This window comes from Mustela nivalis (assembly GCF_964662115.1).
Source record: "Mustela nivalis genome assembly, chromosome: 14".
NCBI classification, from domain to species: Eukaryota; Metazoa; Chordata; class Mammalia; order Carnivora; family Mustelidae; genus Mustela; species Mustela nivalis.
Window position 1 is genome coordinate 82,201,885 of NC_139033.1, and position 18,136 is coordinate 82,220,020.

The window sequence follows — 18,136 nt, forward strand, 5'->3', positions numbered from 1 at the left end:
GTGCCCAGACTCCAATGGGGAATTTAAGGAAAGTGGAAGAGAGTGTAAATGCAGTAAAATCTTCATCTATAGGTCCAGATTCTTCAAAGGATGAATTAAGACAGCAGGGTACTACTATTTAGAAATGTGGAGTTAAATACAGAAGAAATGCTATAAATAGAAGTGGGTACCTGTGTATGTTGTGATCGGATTAAGAGAACAAAAAACTACTGTCCTATGACTTCTTTTTTTGGTAATTGCCACACCCAACATGAGGCTTGAACTTATGATGCTCAGATAACATGTCACATGGTCTTCTGACTGAGACAGGCTCAGTGTCCATTTTAAGCCTTTTAAAGAAACTTGATTATTTAAGCTAGGGTCACTTATTGCTTTGATAAAACAAAAAAAGGTTTTAAAAGAGCTGAACAGGGCACCTGGGTGGCTCAGTTGGTTGACTGTCTTCAGCTCAGGTCATGCTCTGGGAGTCCCAGGATCAAGCTCCACACCAAGCTCCCTCTTCAGTGGGGAATCTGCTTCTCCCTCTGGCCCTCCCGCCTCTCATTCTCTCTCAAATAAAAAATAAAATCTTTAAAAAAATAAAGAGTAGAACAGATGGTACCTGGCTGGCTCAGTAAATAGAGCACGTGATTCAATCTCAGGGTTAAGTTCGAGCTCCCAGTGGGTGCAGAGATTACTTAAAACACATACACACACACACATTCAAAAACATAAAAACAACAGAACGAAACTTACCGTGTATTAGAGCAGCGATGCTCTATCCTTCTGGGGTCCTGGGCTTATCTGCTGCTGGCCTGGAGCCACTTGGACATCTGAAGCCCACCGTCAGAGGTCTAGGCTGGCTGACCACCCTCCTGGCCCCATCCTTGCTCCTCCTCCTGGATTTTCACTCATCCTGAATTCCCACTCCAGTGGGTGGGTGGGACAGTCCCAGAGGAAACTGTAACTACTGTCCCTGGAGACTAAGATTATCCTTTCCTTCCTCTCCTGTTTGATCTCAAGCAGGAACAGAAGCAGTAGGCAGGAGAGAGTCGTTGCCCTGCCCCGGCCTGACTCTGCTACTCCAGCAGGTGGTCCTGAGCATGGGCCAGACCTCTCCTCATCCAGTCGACCAAGTCCCTGTCCCTGCGACATATCCATTGCTCCCTAAACCCTCTTTGCTAAGCCAGGCCAGCATCACCCAAGAGGATGGTGACTCCAGAATACTGGGTCCCTGGACCAGTGCCCAAGCCCCGGATGCACACATTTGGCCAAGTGTGGTCCTAGCCCCACCTGAAACCCACTCTTAGGATGGTAGTGATGCCCACCCCAGCTCCCCACCCTTCTAGGTCTTTGAAGTGTAGGACACAGGAAAGCAGTGTGTCATTTAGAAAGAGAACACCAGAGAACACAGAAGCCCCACAGAAAGTAGTTTTCAATCAAGCTTTTAATGAAAAGATCATAAAATAACAGTTTCTCATCACTGTACATTAAGACTGCACGCTTCTGAATGGAGAGATCAGTCGTCGGTGAAATTGCTTTTCTATGACACTTGAGGGCTGCATATCTGCAGCTCTGACCTGAATTTATCCCAACTCTTAAAGGAAGTGAGCTCAATGTGATGACTGACAGCGGCGGTGGCCAGTACAGGAGTGCGATCACGGTGTCCCTCCCCCTTCCGGGAAGGGAAGAGAGTAGGTCGTGATCCCTCTTCCAGTTTTGATTAAACAAAACAGCTATAATCCCATCCCTCCCCCTCCCTCTCGAGGTATTTGCGAATGGGCAGGTGCCCAACCTGGGGTCCCCCCAAGGGGGGAGGGGGAAAACAAGTGATGGGCGGGACACAAGAGAGGTTCCCCTCAGCACCTGGCCCCACGGGGCCCCGCCAAGTGGAGGGGGGGAGCCCTGGGGAATCCTCCCTGCCCCAAGTGAGGTCTGTTATGCAGCATTTTTGAGGTCAATAAATTACAGCAATAAATAGCAAGGTGAGGTAGGGGGACGGGTTCTTGGTAGAAAAATTAAAGTGGTGACTGGAGCTGGGTGGGGGGAGGGGTCCTAGGAAGGGGATCCTGGGCAGCCTCAATCTCCACAGTGCACATCCACCCCCCGACCTGGAATGTCACACTGAGGCTCTGGTTAGGTCCCTCTCCACCCCCGTCACTCCTGGCATTGGATTCACAGGTTCAGTAACATCTGCCCCAGTGTGACTCTGGGGAAGAGCAAGGGCCTTGGTCCCTTTGAGGGGCACAGCAGGGCTTAGATCCCTTGTCTGTTCTTTGGAGGCCTAGTGCCTCTGCTTCTGCCCCCCTTCCTAGGGGGCGGACGGATGCAGCTACCTCTTCCCTGAGCCCTGCCCTCCTGGCTGCCCAGGCCTCCCCCACTCAAGGACAGCTGTGGGGAGGGCAGTAGGGTTGCCTGCCCAGCCAGCCCAGCCCAGCCCAGCCCAGATCGCACTCCTGCACCAGGGCCAGTCCAGTGAATACTGACAGGGTGGGGGTGGGGGTACAGCGGGACAGCCCAGCTCCCCCAAGTGGTGACGAACGGGAAATACACACATGGCTGCATGAGGTTCCAAAGTCCGTCTGCGTCCAGATTGTTCATTTCACAGGCTGAGGTGTATGGCTATGCTGCAAGTCTCTGAGATTCTTATTTACTTAAAGGTTTGTCTTTTCTTTTTTACCTTTTTTGCAATCCTGGAGGAGCCCTTGCGGTGGCTCGGTCTGGCGGGAGCGAGCGGTGGCGGAGCCAGCCGCTCACTCACCCCAAGTCTGAGAAATAAATACATTCATCACTGCACAAACATATTGATACAAAAACAACACTGTTCAGAGTGTTTGCACCGTCTGTGTTGGTAAGGACCAGCCCAGTAAGCCCGCTCCCCTACCCCCACTGCTGGGTGGGGGTAGGGGTGTCCCCTTAAGTGGGGACCCACTGGAGTCAACGGAGCTGTGCAAAGGTCCCGGGGCTTTTTGGCTTGATAGGGACCCTTACATCAACCCACCCCGGGGGGTTGCAGGCAGAGCAGGGGAGGTGGGGAATGACCCTCCACCCAGGGCCCTAGCCCAGACTCAGGTCCTGAGGCCAGAGCCGACGGCCACCCCCTGCTATGCCAGCTGGCCAGGACCTCCACGGTCCGGCCAGGAGGCCTGGAGGCCGGTCAGCACCGGCCCAAGCTCTTTGGTGCCAGCTGGGCTTTGAGAGGCCTGGGGCTGGGGAGGAGGGCTCAGGTAAATCCGGTGGGGGGCTCCATGCCGGTGCCAGCCCCACAGCAGCCCCTCTGCCCATGAGCCGACTCAGAAGGGCCTCCAGCGGAAGGTGGGGATTCACTGGGACTGGCCTTACAGCTGCTGAGGTCTGAAACTGTAAAAGTTTATGTAAACAATGAGATAAATATATTAGTATCTTTTTTTCTGAGCCCATTGAGGTTCCATACTCATTCAAAATGTGCTTTGGTTTAAAAAATAGGTTTTGTGAATTTGGGTATGAGCTTTTTTTTTTCTTTTTCTTTTTTTTTTTTTTTTTGTTTTGTTGTGTTTATCCTCTTTCCTACATGACATCTGCTATTTTCTCTGTTTCCTGTTTCTCCGAAACATTCAGGAATTAAGTGACTAAAGCAGAGAACTGTAAGCCGCCCTTGGCCTCCAACGGCCTAATTTCCTTGTGAGGCTCTTAACACATGTCCACGCACACACTCACAAGCACACACTCCACATGAAATCAAAAGAAAAAGAAAACAAAACCAAGTGTTGTGTTAATCAGTCCCACCCCTCCCCACAAACCCTTAAAATCTTAAATAGGAAACTAGTGTTTTGCTTTCTTGTTAAAATACAGAAAAGGCTCGATACAATACTCAGGTGGGTACAATACTATGTCGCATGAACGTCGTTGAGTGAGGGGCCTTTGCGCCCAGTCCCTGAAGCTCTGCAAATGAATCACCTGCTCTCACGGGTCACCTCACGGATGCAGCCGCCCATGGCCCAAGAGGCCACACACAGGCATGCGTACAACTCCCGTGCTGTACAGACTTTGTGTCATGTGGCTTAAGTGCTGACGGAGTGGGGAGGGGTCGGGAGGGCAGAGGAACCCTGCCCACCCCCCAACCTGACTTCTGGGAACACGAGACCCTGGGTCCAGTGCTCCCCTCCCACCCAGAGGGAGTTAAGACCCAACTTGGGGCTCGGGGCACCTTGAGATGGGCTCAGCCAGGAGCCCTCACTTGCAAAACACACCCTGCACCATTTGGGTCCCTAAACTCAGGCTGTTTTCAGCTGGAGGGTCTCTGGAGGGGTGAGGGTAAAGGATGACTCTGGAATTTTTTGGTCTGAACTTAAGAGTAGGAAGGGGAAAAAAAAGAAAGAAACAAAGAAACAAAGAAAAGAAAAGCATGAAGCAAAATGAAGATTCAGCTGCTGGCCCAGCCGTGTGGCTCCAGTCAGCCAAGGAGAGTGGGGCCAACCACAGCGACCTTGGTCTGGCTTGTGAGCCTGACCCCTGGCCCACAGAAGGGTCCTGAAGCTGAGAGAGAAACCCCACGTTGAGGGGTGAGGGGTGGGGACTCCAGACAGGGCTTAGCCAACTAATGGCATCTAGCCTCTTGCCGGAGCAGCCAGGACCGCCCCCAAGAAGGTGCCAAAGCAGGGCAGGCCTCCTCCCTGTCCCCCCGGGGTGGGGGGGTTTACATCACTTTGGTCAGTGTCCCTCCATGCCTCTGCACTGGCCTGCTGCTCCTCCAAGCTCTGGCTCTCACGGTCCCAAGGGACAGGATGGGGGGGCTCACTTCCACTTCATCCTGGCCCTGGCAAGGGAGCTCCAAGTAGCTGGCTCCAGCGGTAAGGCTCCATGGCCCACTCTCCCACGAGGCCGGAGCACACCCCTTGCCCCCCAGGCCCAGATCAGGGGCACACACAGGCTCCCTGATGCTCAGCACACATTCAGAACACCCACAGGGTGGACATGGCAAGCAGTATGCTCTGGGGAGCAGAGCCCTTCTCTGAGAGCACTGGGGGTGGGAGTGGGGATGGTGGGGGGTGCCCAGGAGGGTAAGCCCAGCTCACTCAAACGCACGTCTTCCTGTGCGCACCAACAGGAGGAAAACAAGTGTCATGGCCTCAGCTGCCAGCCACCAACATACTGTTCTTGTGGATTCAAGAGGTAGCAAAAGGTCAGAAGTCTCTCCACCTTTATCGGTAAGGAAGGAAGGAAAGCTCGATATCTGTCCACATGCACCACACACACTACATACATACATACATACATACATACATACACACGTACATGTACACACACACACACAAAATGATAAAGAAGAGTACCGACGGCTCTGGCATCAAATCCAGCCTCCCCCCTCCCCCCACAAATCCCAGACCTTCCAGTTCCAACATTCACATAAACGTTACACTGGTTTTTCTCTTAATAAAAAAGAAGTACCTCTAAACAAAGAATATTCCTCAGAAACTATAGGAAAATCACTCTCTCTCCTGAGGCAGCCGAGGCAGGGCTCGGGGCCCAGGGAAGCCTTTGGCCAAGAAGGGCTTCTGGGGCCTGGAGGGGTGGGCGCCCCTCAGCCCGCAGCCGGGCGGGGGCGGGAGGGGCAGTTGCCCCTGTACATTCAGTCTGCAGACCCAGGCTCAGCCCCGAGGGGCCGGGAGGAAAATAAACTCTTGTTGGTTTTGGTTTAAAAAACAAAATTCAAAAAGAAAAAAGGAACAGATCAGTAGGAATAACAGCAACATAGGCCCAGAGGGCTGTTTAGCTGTGGAGAGGTAGGCGGCGGGGGGCCCCCTGACTGTCCCAGTGCCAGTGAGCAGTGACCCCTGGCTCAAAGAAGGAGGGCTCTGTCCCATTCCCTCCAGCACCACTCCCCAAAGAGCCAGGGTGGCCCGCACACAGACAAGCACTCGTGCACGCACACAGACAGCGCCCCTGGCCATGGGACAGCCCTGCTCCTCCCCAGCGGAGGGAGGCCCCATGGCCCCCTGCTCGGACCCGGCCTGCAGGAAGGGGGCCAGGTCCCAGCGAGACCCCTGTGACCCACTCCCACAGACGCTGTAGTGGCCCTCCCGGGGAGCCGGGGCAGAATCGGGAGGTAGACTGCACACCAGCAATGCGCACTCGGAACTCGGGCCCATCAGCTTCCCTCCTCTCGCTGCCCTTGTACAGACTGTCCATTAAAGCTCTGGGTGTGTGTGGGGGGGGGGCTGGCTGCGGGTGCCACCAGGAGCCACCCCCACGGGACTTGGGGGTCCCAGCCCCTCCCGCCCGGCCTCCACACGTCTTCCTTCCTTCGGTGGGCTCCCGAGGGCGGGTCTGCGGAGGGCAGCCTCAGGCCGGGGAGAAGGGTCTTTGGCTTCTAGGAGGGGGAGGTATGCATGCGCAGGTGGCTGATGAGGTTGCGCTGCTGGGTGAATTTGCCCCCGCAGAGCTGGCACTCATAGGGCTTCTCACCCGAGTGCACACGCATGTGCTCGGTGAGGCGGTACTGGCGCGTGAAGCGCATGCCGCACTCATCACAGGCGAACGGCTTGAGGCCCAGGTGGCTGCGCATGTGGCGCGTCATGGTGCCGCGCTGCGTGAACATCTTGCCGCAGATATTGCAGGGGAAGGGCCGCGTCAACCAGTGCGTCTTCTCGTGCTGCCGCAGCGTGGCCGGGTCCTTGTAGGTCTTCTCACACACCGAGCACTTGAAGGGCCGGGGCTCGGCTGCATAGGCTGCGCTGGGCGCCGACAGGTCCTCGGCCTCCTCCTCGGCACCCCCACTGCCCGTCTCGTAGGCACCCTCCTCTTTGATGAACAGCTCCTCCTCCGTGTGTGTCTCCACATGGGCATTGAGTTGCTCGGAGCTGGGGAAGCCTTTGGCGCAGGGGATGCACACATACAGGTTGTCCCCATAAGACACGGTCTCGTAGCCCTCCTGCCGGTACATGTAGTGCGTGCCGGCATGGCCACTGCCCCCCTCGCTCCCGCTCTGCCCGCTGTCCTCACTCCCGTCCTTGCCGTTCTCTTCCTCCTCCTTGCAGGGGTACGGGGGCTCCGTGTAGGGCCCACTGGGGCCGCCCCCTCCAACGCTGCTGGCCAGGATGCCATTGGGAACCCTGTCCCCTAGCCCCTCGCCCTCTTCCCCTGGGCAGGGGCCCTTGGGCCCCACTTCCCTCCGCTCAAAGGGGGACCCCACCCTGGGCTCCTTCTTGCTCCACTCCTTCTTGCGGGCCGAGTGCCGTAGGCTCTTCCGGGGCTGCCCACCGGGCCCCTCCAGCAGGCTCAGGTGGTTGTCCTCGGCCCCCTCCAGATCCATGGGCTCATTAGGGGTGCCCCCCAGCTCAGCGTAAGAGGCACTGTTGGCAACAGGAGGGGCAGAGGCTGAGAGGGGTGAGCCGTGCTGACTGTCACTCAGCTGGGCCGGGTCCTCAGGGGTCAGGGGAGGACCAGGGGTGGCAGGGGGCAGGGGTGGGCTCTTCTTGGACAGGTCCAGGCCCAGCTCCTGCTCACAGCCCCCGCTGCTCCCATTGGTACTGCAGCTGCCCAAGCCGGCCTCCCCACTGGCTGGACAGACAGCCCGGCCCAGGCCATGGACATCCTCCTGGCTGGAACCTCCAAGGAAGAGCTCATCATCAGAGCCTTTGGCCTGGGGGAGCTCCTGGGGGGTGTGGGCCCCCTTGCGTCCATCCACGAGTGCTGGATACCGTGCCTGGATGACAGAGGCCGTGGACAGCCGCTGGTTGCGGGGTGGCCTTCCCATGCCGGAGGCGCCCACCCGTCCAGAGCCGAAGGGCTTGCCGGCTCGCTTGAGTTTACGACGGCAGAGCGCTGCCAACTCGGGCAGCTGGAGGTAGCTGGCGGCAGTGAGGAGAGTGCTGAAGTTGGGCTCAGCCGGCTGGTCGCTGGGCAGCAGCTTGCCCGTGTAGATGAAGTCCAGAATCTGCTGGAACACCGTGGAGCTGACCATGTCTGTGTCCAGGTTGATGAGGTTGTCATGCAGGACCAGGGATTTGAAGTAGATGCTGCTGGCGGCCAGGACATTCTTGTGGGCGCGGAAGATGGAGTTCTCCACCATGATGATGACATCACACAGGAAGCCCTTCGTCCTCTGCTGGTTCAGCTGCAGCAGGAGCTGCTTGGAGTGGCTGGGCAGCTCCATGTCGGGCCCCATGTCCCCACGCCCCGCCCACGCGTACCACCTGCAGGCAAGAGTAGGTGCATGGGCATTAGGCAAGGGCTGACAGGGTGGGGCTGTGGTGGTGCTCAGGGGAGGCCTCATTGGGTATGGCACCCAGGGAGGGAATTCACACTACCCATGGGGACTCATGCTGCCCAAAGAGGGTCATGGGCTCTGGTCCCATGTATACAGAAGCAGAGGACAATAGTCATGTGGTGCTGAGCAGAGAAAATGGGATGTAACTTTGGCTCCACAGCCCAGGGCACCGTCTCCACGCTAAGGAAGTTGGCCGTGAGCCCACAGTGGACTCAAAAATGACAAGCAGTGGACCATGAGGTGCTGGGAAGCAGTAAGGACCGAGGTGAGCAGAAGTTCCCAGATGGGCTCACTTCTCACATGGGCATAAACTTCCCAAAGTTAAGGACAAGCTAGAAACTGAGATTTTCAGGTTAATCCTCCCAATGCCAAATAAAGGCCCTTTTTCCTTAAATACCACATGAGCCAAATCAAATAAGCAGCCTCCACCGTGATCTCTACCCTGCCCTGGGTGCTTCTCAAACCCTAGTGGCTTCCCAAGCTCTCGGATTTGCCAACGTCAGAGTCCTGCCTACTGACACTGTGGTCCAGCTGTAGTCCCTTACCAGTGCCTGCTTCCATCCCAAGCGCCTCACCCCCCAGGAGGGCCCTGAACACCCCAGTCCGGGTCTCTAGATGCTGAGCAGAAAAGCAGGCCTGACCAAGCCCCTGGCACCACCGGGCCCCTGGGAAAGGCAGCCAGCTGGCCTTGCCAGACCAGCACAGACACTAACTGACGTCATTAATAAACAGAGAGAGGCCTCTGAATCCCCACGGGAACTGTACAGGTGGGCTTTGTAACAGCATGCACGTGGGTCACTGAGAGTGGGGTGCTCTGACCAGGCACCCACCCAAATGAGCAGCGGGACCTGAGGCACAAAGGTGTGGCTCCCTACTCCTTCCAGCCCCTCAGGGGACATGTACCCTCCCAAAGGCAACTCTGTGCTATGCAGCTGACAAGGGTGCTTTCATGTCCTCTGGCTCAGGGCTCAATCTCTGAAAGTGACTGCTCAGAGCCTTGCCCCACTGGGACCCCTCTGCCACTACCAGTGTACCCAGTCCAGTCCTGCCTCCCTTGGGGCAGTCTAGAGAGATCACAACCCTCGCTGCCTTCCTGTAACACAAACACTTCCCATGACCTGCTGCCCCATGCCTGCCCTTATTTGCAAAGACAGAGGAAAACCCTAATACTCACATACACCCCAAAGGTACCCTCAGAACTCACTGTGAACACACATGGGTAGACACAGCTGCAAGTTAGCTCTCAGGGCCTGATGCTAGATAGTGGGCTCAGAGGCTAGATAAAGCCTGGGTCCTGAGGGAACCTACCCTCTGCTGTTCCCTGCCCCTCAGCCAGCCAGGCAGGACAAAGAGTCAGATGCAGTTTCCACACTGGATGGGACACCCAGCCTCAGGGAAATGCAGTGTCAGCCCCACCAGCACTCAGGATACCTGGTACTCCCAAGCTGGCAAGAGGACAAGCCAAGGGCAGGAGGTCCCATTCTCCAAGAGCCTGTGAGCCACAGCAGCCCCTCCTCTGCAGGCTGAGGGCCATGGGCCCCAGCCTCCCCTCCAGGCTATCCAACACTGTGTGCACACAAAGAACCAGGCTGAGAACTGCAGGGCTGAGGGCAGCCGAGCTAGCCCTCCCCCAAGCTCCCCCCTCCCTCCATCCTGCCAGTTCCCCCTACCCAGCCTACCGGAGTGCCAGGGGCCCAGAAACCATGTGAGCAGCAGCCAGCGGGGGTGGCCTCCTTGAGCGCGTGGCCTCCCTGGGGGTGCATCAATGCCTGGTCACCTGTGGAGGAGAAGATGGGACAGAGTCACCCAGACAGACAAGGGAGGGTAGGAGGGACAGTGAAGGGAAGGCACTTGGTGGTCCTAGAGCCCTCACTCCCAGGAAGATCTGGGGTCTCTGTGGCTGGGACACCAGGGGCAACAAGGCAGGGGACAGCAGCCCCAGTACCCAGCAACAGTCAGTGGCAGGGAAGGTCACAGATCTGGAGAGCTCAGCAGGGCTGACACAGTCCTCCCACCCAGGAGACTTAGGGCACTCTAAGGGCTACCTAGGCCTGTAGGGGAGCTGGTGGCAGGCACGGAATTCCTGGCAGGCAGGCATGGTGGCAGGAGGCCTGGGCAAGGCCCTTCTCAGGCTGGCTACATTTACATAACAAAAGGTCAAAATTGGAGGCACTAGTGCAATAGGCTATTTATAAGAACCAGTCTCAACCGCTTCTGGCTCTCCTGCCTCCTTCCCTTCCTGATCTGCTCCCGCCACCCCCTCCCTGTCCAGAGGGCCCAGCCCCCTCCTGCCTGGCCCAGTCTGACCACATGGTCTCCCCTCACAGGAGTTTCTGCAGGCCAGGCCTTTCAATACCAGCCCGCCAAAGCTGCTGGCAGCTGCCGCCAGATGTGAAGGGTCTCCTTCTGCCCCCTACCCACCCCAGAGGCACAGGTTCCAGAGAGGGGGATCCTGAGGTTCTGGCTTTTTGCACCCCACTCGGCTAGCCTGGGCTCCCTTGGAATGGAGCCAAGGGTGGGGGCAGAGGCCTCCAGCAGCCTGGAGCCCATCCCTGCCTGCCCTTCCCCCACCCCCAGGGCCAGGGAGGCTCAGCAGGTCCCTCAGGAATGTGACCAGACCCGGGGTGCGGGGTGGCTGGGAGGCCTCAGTTCCAGCCTGCCAGCTGTCTCTCTGGCCCCCTAGCACAGCTCTCTTCTCCTGGGGCAGCTGGAGGGTATGGGGAAGTGAGGAGGGGGAGAATGGTTGGTCCAGGATCCCCCTCATAACCCAGATGGCAGCAGAACCAGCCCTGTTGGTCCAGAGGCCTGAGAGCATCTGCGTCTGCATTTAATGAAGGCCCAAATCCCTTGCCTATGTAGAGAGTCTGGGCTCTCCTGCCAGGTGACACCAGAGGTAGCGAGGTGGCCAGCAGGACAGAATAGAACTCAGGCTAAGAAGGGGTGGGGGGCAGAGACCACCTTAGCATTGGTGAGAGCAACCCTGAAAAATGAACAGGGAGCCACAGCGATGCATTTGAGCTGACCAGATGCCCCCCACACGGCCCTGTGCCCCCTTGCCCACTCCCACCAGATCTCAGGGCAACCCAATCCCTGACGGGGCACAGCGTCCACACAGTGGCCCCTGGTTTAGCCCGTACCAGACCCTGCAGATAGGATTACCTGCCTTCATCAGAGATCAGGCCCACAACCACTGACCACCATGCAAAGCTAGAGCAGAATAGGACTCGGGGGCTTCCACAGGTTCCCACTGCTTCAGCCTTGCCACCCACTTCACCAGCCACTGGAAGGCAGGGTGACTAACCAAGATCTCCCAAACTGGATCAGACAGCCTGGGGCCCAGTTTCCCCAGAGGGACTCCATAGGACAGGGCAGAGGGGCCTTCCAGGTGCCCTCCATGGGTGGGGCCACAGCAGGGCTGCCTGCTGGGAGTTCACAGTCAGCAGGATGCCACCATACCTGCCTCCCACCCCAGGCCAGGCCACGCATGGACGACCCCTGCCACATTCTATAAGTCACAAAATGTTAACCTCACCACAGGTGTGGGGGCGCCCCACTGCTGCGAGGCCAACACCCCTACAAAACATTGCTCTTTTCTTCCCAGAAGAGTTAACAGCAGGGAATCCTCTGCCCTAAAGCTCAACACTGCGTATAGGAGCAAAAGAAGCCAATGCCTGAGAGGCCACAGCCCCAGGGAAGGAGGCAGGGTGTCCGGTAACTAGAAATTGAACTGTGGCCGCTGGCCCCATAAGCTGGCAGCGCAGTGCCCCACTGGGTACAGGGGCTTGGTGCCCCGTCCTGGCAGGAGCCCAAAGGCTGGGATAAGGACACCGCCTGGCACCAGCTCCTGGCACCCAGCAGCCCCCTGGCAGCAGGCCCAGGCAGCGTGCCTATCAGCCTCGAGGATCCACACCCAGCTGAGAACCGTTGCGCACTGGAGCGCTGGCTCCAAGGAGCCCAGGCAGGATCTAGGACAAGGGGATCATCAGGTCCTCCTCTGAGGCAGAGACCTAGCCCATGGCGGGTGGGGGGGGTAAGACTCTAGCTAGGTTGATCCCAGGGAAAGGCAGCAGGAACCCAGTCCCTGGGGAAGGCCAGCTCCAGCTTCTTGTGAACACAGAAGTTAGAGAGAATGAACAGACAGACCTGGCTCTAACACCTGGATTCTCTTCCCAGGTCCTTGTTTACAAAATGGTCTACCTACCCAGCTGGGCTGTTACACAGAGAACCACACAGGTCTCTGCTGAATTCTCATGTCCTTCTCTCCCTCTCCAAGTCCCTGCCACAGAAAAGCCAAAGGAGCGTTCCCCGCAACACACACTCTGAGGGTGAGGGCAGGTCCAGGACCCAGACACCCCAGACTTTTAAGACACACACCCACCAGGCGAAGGCCAGGCCCACAGAGCTGAGCCAGGAGAGCTGGCCGAGCTCCCTGCAACTGTCTACCTCCTCAATTATAGGCATGAAAGGCCTGACCAGGCAATGCCATCCTATGTAAAGAAATATCTTGGCAGCACAAACGCCCAATCAATAAATGAGATTATCACTGAGAGTGTGGCATAGAAGTACAGGAAACCTATAAGTTTCTGTAATATTCAGAATTAAAAATAATCTTGTATTACTTTTAAAATCCTGGGGGAAAAAAGTAGAACTGATGCACAAATATGGTTAAATCTCAAAATTGTAACATTAAGTGAAGAAAACCTTACACGCAAGAGTAGAGATGCACAATTCCATTCATTTGAAGCTCCAGAAAAGGCTGAACTAGTCCATGGTAGACAAAATTAGGAGACCCTGTAGAGGGTGAGGTGAACACTGTTTGGGAAGGAGCATGAGGAACTTTCTGGGCTGCACATGGCTCGATTATCTTGGTAGGAGTCTGGGTTACAGCGGATGTCTCACTGGTCAAAATTCAAGGGGTCACCTGAAATTTGGGTACCAAGTTGCATATAAATTTTACCTCATATTGAAAAAAATTCCAACAAAGAGATAAAGAACAGTGGTTTCCACAAGATATGCCCTTCTCAGCAGCTCCCGACCAGCTAACGCTCACGTAGCCTGGAAGAAACTCTCAAGGACAGAGTGGTCTCAACAGAACAAATCTGTGTCCCTCCTGGTTCCATGCTGGCTTGACAGCCCTTGTGGGTCTTCAACAGATAGTCAAAGCCCAAGGCCAAGGATACTCCTAAGATGACTCCACCCTCTCTGTATCCAGAGTCTGGGCTCCAGGAGGCCTGGGCATTCAAAACTGCTCTGTTCCAGGGTACCTGGCTGGCTCAGTGGGAAGAGTAGGGGACTACTGAGCTCGGGGTCGTGAGTTCAAGCCCCACACTGGGTGTAGAGATTACTTAAAAATCAAGGGGAAGAAAAAAAAAGATAACTGTTCTGCTCATTCAACCTCCAGTGGTGCCTTCTGGTGACCAGACTGACAGCCTCACCTCTATGGGGCCTGCATCCTTCCTGGAAACAGAGTAGCATGCTCCAAACCCAAGGTGTGGTGGCACAGGGTGAGCTCCTGACCCTCCCGAGCAGTATGCTCCAGAAAAAATGCTGTCCTTTCTACCCCATGTCTAGCCTCCTACAAGCAGGAACAAGCACCCCTCCCCACTCAAGAGGCAACTGTGGGCACCTTGACTGAAAGGCCTCCCAATATCACAAAACTTCTCCACCTCCCTCCCAACCAGAAGGGTGGGCCCTAGAAAGGTAAAGGACAGGTAATGGGGCCAGCTTCCCTGGGCCAGCTTCTTTACCCAGATCTCCTAGAAATTTCTGCTATCCCATCTCCCTCTGGTGGCCCTCTCTCACTGTCTTGAGCAGGACTTCCCACAGGAGTCTTGGAGCTATGTGGGGGGCCCATTCCAAAGCATCCAACAGGACCTTATCTCCTTCAGGACCTCCTCTGAAGAAACGCCTGCCAGAAGTAATGGTGACACAGGAATCTTGGGCTACCCATCACCCAGCCAGAGCTCCACTGCCAGGTGGGAGACACGAAGCATGCCAAACGGAGGGGTAGTGCTGGGCAAGGTACAGCCAACCACAAGACAGCTTCCAGATCCACAGGGGTTCAGCTCTTCTGTGTCAGAGAGGGTCCTAAACATGCTGGCTACTGTGCCCCCAAGCCTGAACCTGAGGTCAGCATGGGCCCTTAGTCACAGCTGACCTGAATGGTCACCTGGTACTCCAGGTATGGCCCTAACAAGTACCTCTTCCTTGAAGGCCTGGCCCCACCCAAGCTGCAAAAGAACAGCTTGAGGGCATGGCGGAGACAACCTGGAAGGTACAAGCAGGATCCAGAAGAGCCCGAGGCCCAGAGCCCAAGACCCAGCCCCCAAGCCACCAACCAGCCCTGTGTGGCCGGAAGCCAAGGACTGCATTCTCCTGGCTCAATGGCCTGGAGTCCTATTGTACATCCCTCCTCTCTCTCTCTCTTTTTTAAAAAGAGAAAGTGGGGAGTGGGGGAGAGAGAGAATCTCAAGCACACTACCTGCTGATCATAGAGCCCGGGGTTGGGGCTCCATCTCACGACCCTGAGAGCACCACCTGAACTGAAGTAAAGAATCAGCTGCTCAACCAACTGAGCCACCCAGGTGCTCCCCTCTGTCTGTCTTCTCTGTATTCCTCCACCAAGTCTATCCATCCCATTCCCTGGGAGCCTCTCTCCCCTTTACCCACCCACCCAGGCAGCACCACACCCTGCCTCAGTCCACCCTCTGGGGAAGACTGAGGTGTTATCTCCACCTCCAGGGACAGATAAGCACTGGGGGTTAAGGAGCTTGCACAAGGTCACAAGAGCAAGCAGGCAGCAGAATGAGGACTCAAAGCCTGGTCCAAAGCTGATGTCAGACCCTCGCTACCCCACGGACCACACACCTCCCATTCCTTGGCAGGGACAGACACGCCACTTAGAGAAGCACACCCCTCCATGCGTCAGAAAGAGGGTCTTGGTCTCCAGCTCCACCCTCATCTACCCCTGCCCACCACCACCCACCTGCCCATCACAGCAGGGCCCCAGGCGGCTGCGTTCTCCTGACCTCAGTACATAAGGTCACCCCAGTTCCTTCATCGCCTAAGACTACTGAGAAGCTTGGGGCTTCAAGTGACAAGGTGTCCCCCACCTCTGGCAGGCAGGCTGCTCTTGGTGCCCAGGCTGTGCCTGCTGTTCTTCTGAGAACACCCCTGGCCTCCATGACCTCTCTGGCCTGTCCCTCCAGGCACTGGCTGATGGTGGGTGGGACTCAGTGCTCTGGGCAAGCCCAGCCGCGTAATCTAGCCCAGACCTGGATACCAGCCAGCAGCTCCTGGCTCTTCTCCCAGACCATCCTCCTGGAAAGCAACAGGCTCTCCAAATGCCAGGAGCCCAGCCCTCCCTCCAACGCAGCTTCTACGAAATAAACATTTGGGTTCCACTCAGTGCACTGGTAATATAATCATCAGGGACCCAGCGCTGGCATCCTTCTCGGTCCCTCAGGCTGGCCCTGCTGCCCACCCATCAGCTCCCTCTGAACAGCAAGGGAAGGTGTATCCACCCCAGCCGGACTCTGAGACTGTCCTGAAATTGCTTCAGGCCCCACAGAAGACCCCATGCTGCCCATTATGGGCCAGGGTTGACCACCTTCATCTTGTGCAACTCCCATCTGAGGGGTGGGCCAGCTCATGGGTAACCCAGCACCATGAGAAAGGGCTGGTACGAGGAGAACCCTGGCAGGAAGCCGAACACTGCACAGCCTGCAAACCTTGCTTCTCCAGGGCAGCCTTGGGTCTTCTCCCTCCCATCACTCCTGGCTTTGGAGCCAACCAGAAGCAAGGCCAAGATGGCCTTGGGGGCCTGCAACTGGACTGGGTTACCTGGCACCAGATAAGGCACAGGGCAGGGTGCCACCAGAGGGCGAGGTCTTGCAAGTGTACCCGGCTAGGCCAAGCCATAAATGCCACTGGGGAGAGGCAGGTGAGCGCTACTCTAAAGGGGAACAGCAGTTTAAGATTATGATTATTACAGGGGCACCTGCATGGCACAATGGTTAAGTGTCTGCCTTCAGCTAGGGTCACGATCCCAGGATTCTGGGATCGAACCCCACGTCGGGGTCCCTGCTCAGGGGGAGGCCTGCTTCTCCCTCTCCCATTTCCCCTGCTTGTGTTCCCTCTCTGTCTCTCTCTCTCGCTCTATCAAATAAATAAATAAACTATTTTTTTAAAAAAGATTATGATTATTATTACAAAAACTATGCTCACTTCAGACTCTCCCCCACACTGCCCTCTCCTTGGGAAGGGCCTGAGCTAATGGTGAGGGGCTATCTGGAAACAACAGGGCAGGAGCCTGGAGGCAAGGAAGCACGAAGCACCCACAGGGTGCTCTCCCAACAGGAGAGCAGAGCAGGGGACATCTGCCATTCCCATCAGGCAAGGAACCAGGGAAAACCCAGAAGCTACTTCAGTCAGGAGGAAGAGAGGCCCCAGCCCTGAGCCCTAGTTCCCTGAGGTCTGGCTCATCACAGGGCACGGCCCACGGACCAGCAGCTACAGCAGCCCCACCCTGGCTCTTGCAGGAAGCACAGCTGCCCAGGCCTCACTCCAGACCTCAAACCAGAACTGGCATCCTAACCTCACGGACTCGCATGCACATTGAGGTCTGGGAAGCGCTAAGGTGGATTCTAAGTTCTCTACTGCCTCAAGAGCCCAATGCTCTCCAAGTAGTAAACACTCAGCCACTGGGTGTTGAGAGGTAGAAAGCGCCCAAAGGGAAGACATCTTTTCCCAGATAAATGAGCCCAGAGTGATTAATAAAAACGATGGACCTCGGGAGCACCTGGATGGCTTAGTCGGTTGAGCACTCAACTTCAGCTCATGTCACAATCTCAGGATCCTGGGTCAGCCCCATGTAGGCTCCCCATTCAGTGGGGTGTCTGCTTCTCCCTCTGCCCCTCTCCCCACTTGTGATGCGTGCACACTCTTTCTCTCAAATAAATAAAATCTTTTAAACAACAACAAAGTAAATAAAATAAAAACAACCAACAACGGTGGACCTGGAATGTGAGACAGAGGTGGAGCCTGGTTACCAGGCATCTGCAGAGACAGGACGTGGCCAAAGGCAGGGGGCGCTGGGTTTGCGAGGCAGGCAGAGCCCTCAAGGGAGGAGACAAGCAGCACAGTACAGTGGTAAAGAGGTGGAAATTCCACCTGCAAGGAGCTAAAAGGGCACCTGGAAAGCCTGGGTAACTCGCTGCAAGAGACTATCACAGCATCTCACCTGCCCTGGGGGACACCCTTTAGATGAGATAATGAAGTCCCAGAGGCAGAGAGCGGAGTCACCGCTGAGTCACAGTGCTATAACTGCCCGCCCATGGCTCCTGTAAAGAAACTCCAACTCCACAATTTCAAAATCAATCCTAGCAATTAACAATTTCTTATGCCAACTAAGGACTCTTAAAAGAATTAAAGCAAAACAAAACTAACCCAAACTCCTACCATCTTCTATCACTGTGATGTCATACAAAAAATATTTCATGACCAAAAACCAGGAAGAGGGGCATCAGGATGGCGCAATCAGTTAAACATCTTGACTCCTGATTTTGGCTCAGGTTGTGATCTCAGGGTCAGCGAGGCTCCCATGTCCGGCTCCAGACTCAGCACAGAGTCTGCTTAAGATTCTCTCCCTCTCGCTCTGCTCCTCCCTTGCCTCGTGCTGGTGGGCGCATGCTTTCTCTCTCAAACATAAACAAATAAATCTTAAGGGGTTTTGTTTTGTTTTTACTTATTTCAGAGAGAGAGAGAGGGGGGCAGAGGGAGAAGCAGACTCCCTGGTGAGCAGGGAGCTCCATATGGGCCCCAATCCCAGGACACTGGGATCATAACCTGAGCTGAAGGCAGAAGCTTAAGTGACTGAGCCACCCAGTCGTCCCTAAACAAATATTTTAA

The 18,136-nt window shown here is 56.0% G+C and overlaps 1 protein-coding gene across 1 annotated transcript in view; it reads right to left on the reverse strand.

The window, feature by feature from the left end:
* Window positions 1-1,408: 1,408 nt before the first annotated feature.
* HIC2 (HIC ZBTB transcriptional repressor 2) overlaps window positions 1,409-18,136 on the reverse strand; it is a 32,506-nt gene continuing 15,778 nt past the window's right edge. The window contains exons 2-3 of the mRNA XM_082697678.1: window positions 9,907-10,004; window positions 1,409-8,153 (exon numbers count right to left, since the gene is read on the reverse strand). Coding sequence (XP_082553804.1) covers window positions 6,329-8,153; window positions 9,907-9,932 — 1,851 coding nt within the window. The 5' untranslated portion in view covers window positions 9,933-10,004 and the 3' untranslated portion in view covers window positions 1,409-6,328. The remainder of the gene's footprint in view (window positions 8,154-9,906; window positions 10,005-18,136) is intronic.